Source organism: Chaetura pelagica, unplaced genomic scaffold (genome assembly GCF_000747805.2).
Source record: "Chaetura pelagica isolate M959 unplaced genomic scaffold, ChaPel_1.0 scaffold980, whole genome shotgun sequence".
NCBI lineage: Eukaryota > Metazoa > Chordata > Aves > Apodiformes > Apodidae > Chaetura > Chaetura pelagica.
In genome coordinates, this window is record NW_009951823.1 from 7,998 (window position 1) to 17,765 (window position 9,768).

The following is a 9,768-nucleotide window of genomic DNA, read 5'->3' on the forward strand; positions in this document are numbered from 1 at the left end:
GGGCTTGGCGCCCCCCCCACGACTTTTTTTTTTTAATCCCATCCAGTCCTTCACCTCCTGCTGCATCGGCTCCGCGGGCCACCGAACCACCACCAGCACCGCCAGTCACCCGCCAGCGCCGCACGCACCGGAGCTGGTGTTCCCGCCACGTCCTGTGCTCCACCACTCCCAGTCTGTACCTGCCACCTTGGGTCCCCATGCCTGGACCCCCACGCAGCCCCCCACGGAAGGGGTGGTGGCCACCACGGCAGCTGGCAGCCAGGACACCGAGTGGGGCAGCCCCACCTCCTTGGAAGGTCACCTGGGCTCCGTGGCCATCTTCTGTGAGGCTCTGCAGCAAGCCCAGGTCAAGGCACTGTTCTGTGCAGGTACATCAGGGTGGGACACAAGGGACATCTGCAGGGGTGCTGGTGGCTACCAGGGTCTCCCCCCACCATGCCTCAGCTCACCCCATTCCTCTTCCCCCAGGGCCAAATGTCACATCACCGTTTACGCTGGAAGGGGACCTGGCGGAGCTCAGCAGCAAGCTCCTGCTCTACTACACCCCACAGGTGAGAAGAGCCACCCCCTGGGGACAGGGGCAGCACTGGTGGACCCTCTGCTGTAGGTGACATCTCCAGGAGCATGAAGATGCTCCCATGTTGTTCTCTTCTAGGCCTGCAGGAACAACATCTGCCTGGACCTCTCTCCCAGCCACAGCTTGGACGGGAGGCTGACAGGACACAAGGTGGTCAACTGGGACATCAAGGTATGTTGGGTGCATATCCTGGCCCATCCACCCCATGGTGTGGAGGGCTGGACCCCTCCTGGGGCAGGGGCGGGACCCCCAAGGGGTGTTGGGTGGCCATGGTGGTTCCCCTGGACCCTACAGGGACTCTGCTACATCATATTGGGTCTGCCGAGGGTCTGCATGCCCCATTGGTCTTCCAAGTATCAGCCTGACCCACAGGTCCATCAAGGACCTATCTGTAGGTCCTCAGCATCCAGGGTGGGCACCATGGGTGGTGCTTTTTGGGGACCTCTTTAAGTTTGTGCTGTAGGGTCAGGTCGGGGTGCAGCCCAGTCTTTGCTGGCCACAGGGCCTGGCTCTCCCCAGCTTGGGCTGAGCCCATGAGCAGGCAGGATGGACCTCAGGTGTGCATGGAACCTCCTCCCCTGTGCTGCTGTCACCACACAGCACCCAGCAAAGCCTCTCACCTCCTTCTGGCAGGACGTGGTCAACTGCGTGGGTGGGATGGGCGTGTTGCTGCCCCTGCTGGAGCAAGTGGTGTCCAAGAAGGAGGAACCTGAGGATGAGCAGGACACCAACGACCTGGTGGGGCCGGAGCTGACGTCCTCCAGGAACGCCCAGGGCATGCTCATCCCGCTGGGCAGGTCCTCAGGTGAGGATCTCGGGGGGCTTGGAGCAGGAGCCATCCTGCTGGGGTGGCTGGAGGTGACCCCACTGCCACGTGGGTGCTGCCAGGAGCAGGCTGGTGTCTGCCATGGACGTCAGAGGTCTTGCCTGGGGCACCAAGATCTGTGGGGTGATGAGAAACCTCTTTTCATGTTTTTATGACCCAATTAGTCATAAAGAAGTAGTTCTGGGAAGACAAGGGTGGCTCCAGCCTCCAGCTTGCCTTGCTGTGGAGTCTCTGGTGTCTTAGAGTAGGGCTGGGTTGATACAGGAGCCTTCTGCATAGATGAATGGGGTTTTCTCCTGACACCCAGCTGCTTAACTCAGGGCCAGGGAGATTTCCACTCACTTCAGCCTGTGGGCAGTGAGGGGAAGTGGGGCTGAGAGGTTTGCAGAGGAAAGTTTCTGGCGGGGTCTCCAGGATTGCCCCTGGAAGGTGCTGGCAGCTCCCGGCAGGGCTCTGCCCTGTGCCTGGCAGAGAGCAGGCTGGAGAGGAACAGTGTGGCCGCCTTCCTGCTGCTGGTGAAGAACTTCATCCAGAACCACCCAGTGAACCAGGAGAGCCTGGTGCAGTGCCACGGGCCGGCCATCATGGGGGCACTGCTGCAGAAGGTACGGGGGCTACCAAGGGTTCCACCTCCCACGGTCCTCGAGGCTGTTCCGCAAGGGGCACGCCAAGGGCTGCAAACCTCTTCTCTCCCCCGTGGCAGGTCTCCAGCCCACTGCTGGACATGAGCACGCTGATGGCCTCGCAGGTCCTGATGGAGCAGGTGGCCTCCGAGGGCAGCGGGCTCCTGCTGCACCTCCTCTACCAGCACCTCCTCTTCGACTTCCGCATCTGGAGCAACAGCGACTTCGCCGTCCGCTTAGGTGGGAGCTGGGGGTGCCTGGGGGATGTTCTCCATCCCAGCTGGGCCTCCGCAACCGCTCAAGACCTTCTCCTCCCAGGTCACATCCAGTACCTGGCCAACGTGGTCAAGGACCACAAGCAGCGGATCCGCAAGAAGTACGGGGTGCAGTACGTCCTGGACTCCATCCGCGCCTTCTACGGGTGAGCTGCCACTTGCAGCCTGGACCTCTGAGCTCCCACCTGCTGCTGGTGGGCTTGGCCCCTCAGAGCTCTGTATTGGGGTAGACACCTTTTGCCTGGGGCAATATCCCCACTGCAAGCACCTCGTGGGGTGATCTTCTGGTGTTGGGAGCATGGTGGTGGGGGTAGGACCTTCTGCTCCCTTTGTCCTTGCCCCATCCTCAAACTTCCACCCAGAGCAGGGACCAGTCAGCCCCAAAACCCACCCCCAGCATCTCCTCAGCTGCAGATCATGGTGGTTTCTGCACCTGCTGAAATCCTTTCCTTGTCTGACCTGATGTGTTGTCACACTCCCCTGACACTAGAGGTGCTTGCACCCTGCAGAGGCATTTCCCATTGGACAGGGTTGGCCAGAAGGGTTGTCCACACTGAGCTGCTCCTCAGCCGATGGGATTTGGGATCATACTGGCAATGGGTAACAAAGGACAGGAGGGCAGCTGTGCACGTCCCCTGCAGGAATACCCACGTGAGTTTGTCCCTCAGCACCACCAGGGAGAAGACCACAGCCACGGATGACATCAAGACAGTGCAGACATCCCTCTTCAGCCTGGTGAAGGATTTCTTCTGCAGGAGCTTCTCTGGAGAGGAGATGCACAGCTTGCTGAACTACGTGGCCGGGGCGCAGGACGAGCAGCAGGTGTTGTCACCAAGCCACCCATGTCCCCAAACACCTCAGCAGTCCATGGGCTGTCACGGTGCTTGGCAGCAGGTGCAGAGAAGCTGCTGAGACCCCTGGTGAGGCACGTGGACAACCAGCCCTGTGTCCCACAGGTCTGCGGGGCGCTGGAGGTGATCCACAGCCTGCTGAAGGGCTCACCAGCCCAGGAGCAGCTCTTTGCCTTCCTCTTTGAGCCAGGCCACGTGGAGGTCCTCTTCTCACTGCTGGTGCAGAAGAAGTTCTCCGATGAAGTGCGGGAGAGGGTCTTCAAGGTAAGGCGAGTCCCCAGCACCGACCTCGTGCCATCCCCAGTGGCCAGGGACTTTGCCACAGCAGGGTGGCCACCCCTCTCTGCCTCGCCAGGTCCTCTACAAGATGCTGAAGTATGAGAAGATCCCCGAGCGCAGCAAGAACCGCCTGAAGCTGAAGGACATTGGGTACCAGGGGCTCATTGCCTGCCTCGGTGATGTCCCTGGCTCCATGCTGCTCTTCCGCTGCCTCTCGGAGCAGGTCCTTGGAGCAGGTACCACCTGCCCTGCCCAAACCAGGCTGGTCCTGGCCGCCCATCCCAAGCACGTGCCATGAGTTCATCGGTGGTGGCTTCCCACGAGGCCCAGGCAGTCTTGGGACTTGGGGGTGCTTGGTGGCTTTGAGAGAGAGGAGGAAGTATCCCATCATTGTATTGTCTCTCCTTGTCCATAGACCCTCCCAGCTACAAGGACCTGGTGGCTGTGGTTTACCTGTCCCACCGGGCCGAGCTGACCGTCCGGCTCGATATCTGCCGCAAGGTGAGCGGGGCCTGTGACCAAGGGGTCACCCCAGTGAGGAGCTCCTTGGGCACCCAACCATGCCTGAATGCACGGGGATGGTGGTAACACCCCATGCGTGGGGCTGCTGGCACGTGGACATGCCAGCATAGAGGTGGTGCAGCACCCAATGGCAGTTATGGGAGGTGCAAGATCTCAGGACCGTTGGCAGCCAACCCGACCATCCTGCCCCTTGGAAGGACCAAGCCTCCAAGAAGTGGCCAGGAGCTGGGACAGCATCGTCAGGTCCCCCCCACCTGCTCTTTCTTGCAGCTCTTCCACTTGATCTACGCTCAGCAGGACATGGTGAAGCAGCTGGCCAGGCTGGCTGGCTGGCAGGACACACTCACCAAGCTCTACGTCAAGGAGTCCTACGAGTTCCGCCAGCACAGCCTGAGCAACGCGAGCAACGTGGGCTGCCTGGAGCTCCTGTGCTTCTCAGACCCCCCCAGCAAAGAGGGGATGAGCTCTCCACCAGCTGAGCTGCAGGAGCTGGATGTCTTCCTGCCTCTGGGCTATGAAGCCTCTGACCAAGAGCTCTCTGAAGGCTTCTCTGACCACTCCATCCCCCCAGGCGGCCGCACCAAGTCCTTCCACTCCTACAACTTCAAGTCGTTTGACTCCTCTGACCGGGCCAGCCGCTCGTCCTCCAACCCTGGTGATGGTCCTCCCTTTGATGGTGTCTACCACCCACTCTCACCCTTCTCCACTTCACCCTTTGACCTGGGACTTGACCTGGCCAGCACCAGCTCCATTGCCACGGCCGAGAGCGGCGCGCAGACCCCCGCCAGCGGCCCTGGCACCCCCTCACCCCTGGAGAGCTTCAAGCCTTTCCCAGGAATGCGGGCACGCAAGAGCTCCAGCCTCTCCAATGTCCTGGATGAGAGCAGCTACCAGGACACGCTGCCCAGCGACAACGTTTCCAACACCAGCAACCCCCAGGTGAGCCCCAAACCATCGTGCCCCCCACCCCGGGCTACAGTGCACCCTGAAGCTCTTCACCCGCCCTTTCTGTTGGCAGCAAACCCCTGAGGAGGAGCTGTGCAACCTCTTGACCAACATCATCTTCTCGGTGACCTGGCGTGGGGTGGAGGGCTGGGATGACACAGCATGGAGGGAACGTGGGCAGGTCTTCTCCGTCCTCACCAAGCTGGGGACGGCGTGCGAGCTGGTGCGGCCCCCCGATGAGATCAAGCGCAGGTGAGTCCTGCCCAGCTTCCAGGTGGGTGCATCCCAAGGGAAGACCACCCTATGGAGACACCTGCTCTCCCACAGCCTGCTGGAGATGATGCTGGAGTCAGCACTGACAGACCTGAAGGAGTCGGGACCGGCCGCCCTGCCCGGGCTCACCCACAACGCCCTCAAGCTGCTGCGGCTCCTCCAGGACTTCTTGTTCTCTGAGGGACACAACAACCAGGCCCTGTGGAGTGAGAAGGTGGATGGGCATGGGCAGGGGGTCCTGAACCTGAGCTCTCAACCCTAACACTGACTCCTCAACCCTAACACTGACTCCTAACCCTGCCCCTCCCTGCAGCCCTTGAACCCTTAGAAAGCGACCTGTGCCTTAATCCTAAACTCTGTCCCTGACCCACAACCACTAAACCCAGCCCTAACCCTGACCCATAACCACTAAACCCAGCCCTAACCCTGACCCGTAACCAGTAAATCCAGCCCTAACCCTGACTCTACACTGTTAGCATAAACTCCTCTTTGGTCAGGCCTGATGGGGCTTGGAGCAACCTGGCCTAGTTGGAGATGTCCCTGCTCACTGCAGGAGGTTGGACTAGATGACCTTTAGAGGTCCCATCCAACCCAACATATCCAGTGATGCAAGTCTGTCTTGGGGGTTATGAGTTGAGGTCCTACTCTACACCCAAACCCATGTCAAGCAAAGCCCCCAGGGTGGCTGGGCAATGGGGACAGACCTGGTGGCTTTCCACCCAGCCAGCCAGCGAGGTGAGGGCGTGTGGGGCTGGGCAGGGGGCTCACTGTGCCCCCCACCCCTCCAGATCTATGAGGGGGTGAGCAGTCTGCTGGACAAGCTAGGCGTCTGGTACCACCTGGCCAACGGCACCTCTGACCTCAAGGAGATGGCCCAGACAGGTCTGCGCATCCTGGTGGGCTACATCATGCTGCAGGACCCCCAGGTGGGGCAGCCCTTCCTGGGGCTCTGGGCTGGGGACCCACAGCCCTTGGGGCCGGGCAGGTGGCCCCATCTCACGTCCTGTGTCCCCTTCCCAGCTGCACTCCCTGGCCTACGTGAAGCTCCACAGCCTGCTGCAGACCTCCTCAGCCCCCAGGAAAGATGAGGCTTGCTACCTGCTGGGCAAGCTGGAGACCCCACTGCGGCGCTCGCTGGATGCCAAGTCTGAGACCTTCTCCTGGTTGGTGCCCATCGTCAGGACACTGATGGACCAGTGCTACGAGACCCTGCAGCTGCAGCTCTTCCTGCCCTCGCTGCCCCCCACCAACGGCAGCCCCACCTTCTACGAGGACTTCCAGCTCTTCTGCACCACCCCAGAGTGGAGGACGTTCATCGAGAAGCACGTGGGTGCTGCAGGGCAAAGGGGTGGCATCACCACTGGGGGAACCTCTTCCTAGGCTTAGAGATGGGTCCGTGCTGTGGCTGAGTCCCCCCGTTGTCACCACTGGGTTGGGACAGCGAGGGTGACCTCCAGGGGGTTAGATGCTCATAGCCTGGTGGGTGCCAAGCCCTGCGAATGTGTCCTCCTCTCATCCTGGTTCTCTCGGTAGGTGCAGCCCACCATGGCCCAGTTTGAGGTGGACACCTTTGGCAAGAGCCACGACCACATGTCCAACTTCTGGAACGCCTGCTATGATGCCATGATGAGCAGCTCCCAGCGGCGGGAGCAGGAGAAGGCAGCCAGCAGGAAGATGTTCCAGGTACTGCCTGGGTTGTCCCCCTGGGGATGTGCTGCCTCATCCCAAGGGCGTGCTCCTCACCCCAGGGATGTGACCCTTGCTCTGGGGATGTCATCCTAGGGACATGCTCCTTTCCCTGAGGACGTTAATCCTGGGGATTTGCTGCTCATCCCAGGGAGGTCATCCTGGGGTTGGCCTCCTCACCCTGAGGTTGTCATTCTAGGGACATGCTCCTTACTCCAGGAACATGATCCTCACTCTGGGATCATTAATCCTGGAGATTTGTTCTTCATCTTGGGGATGTCATTCTGGAGACATCCTCCTGACCATGGGAGCATTGCCCTCAGGATGTGGACATCATCCCAACGATGTACTTGTCATCCGAGGGATGTCTTCCTCCTCACCCTGGGAACATGCTCTTCATCCCAGGGATGTCACTCTGGGGAGATCCTTGTCATTTTGAGGACATTATCCTCAGAATGTGGTCCTCATTCTGGGGACATTATTATAGGGATGTGTTCTTCATCCTGGGGACGTTGTTCTAGAGACATGCTCCTCATCCCAAGAACATCATCCCAGGGATACACTCCTTACGCTGGGGACAAACTCCTCCTGCTGGAGACACCATCATGGGGCAGTTTCCCTTCCCCTGGGGATATCACCCCATGGGCGTGCTCCTCAGCTGAGGGGCACCCCCGAGGCCTGATGGAACTCCACTTTCCCTGGGCAGGAGCTGGTCCTGGAGCCGGCAGCCAAGCGCGCCAAGGCGGAGAACGCCCGGCACGCCAACGTGCTCAAGCAGGCCAACAACCACCACAGCACCGTGCTGAAGCAGTGGAGGTCCCTCTGCCGCCTCCTCACCTCCCCACGCTCCGCCTGGGCTGACCAGTGAGTCCCCACCTGGGTCCCCAGGGAAAGGGGTGGCACATCTGGGGGTCCCCAGAGTGCCTCAGCCCAGCCTGCCCTCCAGGAACCCGCCGGAGGTTCGCTGGAAGCTGTCGAGCGCCGAGACCTACTCCCGGATGAGGCTCAAGTTGGTGCCCAACGTGAATTTTGACCAACACTTGGAGGCCAGTGCCCTACGGGACAACCTGGGTGAGGCCGATGGGAGGGGGACACCCAGGGGTCCCCCCCCCTGCTGTGGGTGGGTGGGGGTGTCTGCTGACCCCCTCCTCATTTCAGGAGCTGACCATCTCCACAACCCCGCTGAGTCCCTCCCACTCGCCATGGCCAAGGAGGCCAAGGTGAGCGAGTTGGAGGATGACCAACTGGCCGAGGAGGACCTCCCTGTCCTGGACAACCAGTGAGTGTCCCCAGCCCTTGCCATGGCACACTCTCTCCCAGGCTGTGGGTGTCCCTGGGGTCTCCTTACCCCCGGTGTCACCTAGGGCTGAACCCAAGGAGCAGAACCAGCGAGAGAAGCTGGTGGTATCCGAGGACTGTGAGCTCATCACCACGGTGGCTGTCATTCCGGGCCGCCTGGAGGTGACAACCCAGCACATCTACTTCTATGATGGCAGCAGCGAGAAGGAGGAGACAGAAGGAGGTAACAACACATTGGGGGGGTCCCTGCAGCAAGTCGGGGTGAGGAACCCCCCAACCACCCCATCTCCTCCAGAAGCCCATCGCGTTGGGTGCTGGTTGTTTGGAGGGTGGGCTCCTCCCAGCCCTAGGGCGATGTTGGCCCCGTCCCTGCCTCAGGTGTCCAGCTGGATGGTGACACCCGTGGGTCTCTGTGCCCACCCCACAAACCCTCCTCTCGGCAGGGATCGGCTACGACTTCAAGCGCCCCTTGTCCCACCTGCGCGAGGTCCATCTGCGCCGCTACAACCTGCGCCGCTCCGCCCTCGAGCTCTTCTTCATCGACCAGGCCAACTACTTCCTCAACTTCAAAAAAAAGGTGCTGACACCCCTTCCTTCCTTCCCCCACCCAAACCCCTCCCCGGGACCGCAACGCTGCCCAGGTTCCAGCCGTTCCACGCCCTGCCCGTGTCCCACCAGGTGAGGAACAAGGTGTACTCCTGCATCCTTGGCCTGCATCCCCCCAACCAGATCTACTTCGGCAGGCGGTCGCCACGGGCGCTGCTGAAAGCCTCAGGGCTCACCCAGGTACCAGCCCCACCTTGCCCACCCCCTTCCTGCATGGCAAAGGGGAGGGTGCCAGCGTGGGATGGAGATGGCCATGGGTTGGCGTTGGCCATGGGACCAGGGATGGCCATAGGGTGAGCATGGCCATAGGACTCCAGGTGGCCACAGGACCAAGGACAGCCATGGAGTGGGGATAACCGTGGGACCAGGGATGGTTGGAGACCAGGGATGGCCATGGGACCAGGGATAGTCATGGGCTGGAGATGGTCATGGAACCAGGGATGGCCATTGGATGAGAATAGCCATGGGATCCAAGATGGCTATGGAACCAGGGACAGCCATGCAGTGAGGACAGCCAGGTGACCAGGCATCATCTGAGACCAGGAATGACCACGGACCAGGGATGGCCACAGCACCAGAGTTGGCTGCATGATGGAGATGGCCACAGGACCAGGGATGGCTGTGGGATTGGGGTGGCCTTGGGACCAGGGATGGCTGTGGGACCAGAGGTGGCCATGGCACCAGGGACAACCACAGGAACAGGGACGTCTGTGAAAACAGGGATGGTCTTGGATGGCCACAGGTGGGGGTGTCTGGCCCATCTCCTACCCCCTGGCCCATCTCAGCCACCCTCCCTTCTCTCCAGAAATGGGTCCTGAGGGAGATCTCCAACTTCGAGTACCTGATGCAGCTGAACACCATCGCGGGGCGCACCTACAACGACCTCTCCCAGTACCCCGTGGTGAGCCCCATCTCCCCACCACCGTCCCCCAGCCAGCCTGTGCCCACCCTCAGCCTCACCCCCCCCCCGCCCCCACCCCGTTTCCCTGGATCCTGCGGGATTACG

At 61.1% G+C, this 9,768-nt stretch overlaps 1 protein-coding gene across 1 annotated transcript in view; it reads left to right on the forward strand.

Annotated features, from left to right (window-relative positions):
* NBEAL2 (neurobeachin-like 2) overlaps nucleotides 1-9,768 on the forward strand; it is a gene marked incomplete at both ends in the record, with an annotated part of 17,901 nt that overhangs the window by 4,930 nt on the left and 3,203 nt on the right. The window contains 25 exons of the mRNA XM_010009063.1: nucleotides 47-368; nucleotides 469-551; nucleotides 656-748; nucleotides 1,211-1,382; nucleotides 1,875-2,008; nucleotides 2,107-2,266; nucleotides 2,345-2,447; nucleotides 2,970-3,123; nucleotides 3,258-3,416; nucleotides 3,508-3,667; nucleotides 3,847-3,932; nucleotides 4,224-4,491; nucleotides 4,633-4,892; nucleotides 4,972-5,150; nucleotides 5,226-5,385; nucleotides 5,960-6,097; nucleotides 6,192-6,497; nucleotides 6,705-6,854; nucleotides 7,564-7,721; nucleotides 7,804-7,928; nucleotides 8,019-8,136; nucleotides 8,222-8,379; nucleotides 8,600-8,733; nucleotides 8,835-8,942; nucleotides 9,568-9,742. Coding sequence (XP_010007365.1) covers nucleotides 47-368; nucleotides 469-551; nucleotides 656-748; nucleotides 1,211-1,382; nucleotides 1,875-2,008; nucleotides 2,107-2,266; nucleotides 2,345-2,447; nucleotides 2,970-3,123; nucleotides 3,258-3,416; nucleotides 3,508-3,667; nucleotides 3,847-3,932; nucleotides 4,224-4,491; nucleotides 4,633-4,892; nucleotides 4,972-5,150; nucleotides 5,226-5,385; nucleotides 5,960-6,097; nucleotides 6,192-6,497; nucleotides 6,705-6,854; nucleotides 7,564-7,721; nucleotides 7,804-7,928; nucleotides 8,019-8,136; nucleotides 8,222-8,379; nucleotides 8,600-8,733; nucleotides 8,835-8,942; nucleotides 9,568-9,742 — 4,063 coding nt within the window. The remainder of the gene's footprint in view (nucleotides 1-46; nucleotides 369-468; nucleotides 552-655; nucleotides 749-1,210; nucleotides 1,383-1,874; nucleotides 2,009-2,106; nucleotides 2,267-2,344; nucleotides 2,448-2,969; nucleotides 3,124-3,257; nucleotides 3,417-3,507; nucleotides 3,668-3,846; nucleotides 3,933-4,223; nucleotides 4,492-4,632; nucleotides 4,893-4,971; nucleotides 5,151-5,225; nucleotides 5,386-5,959; nucleotides 6,098-6,191; nucleotides 6,498-6,704; nucleotides 6,855-7,563; nucleotides 7,722-7,803; nucleotides 7,929-8,018; nucleotides 8,137-8,221; nucleotides 8,380-8,599; nucleotides 8,734-8,834; nucleotides 8,943-9,567; nucleotides 9,743-9,768) is intronic.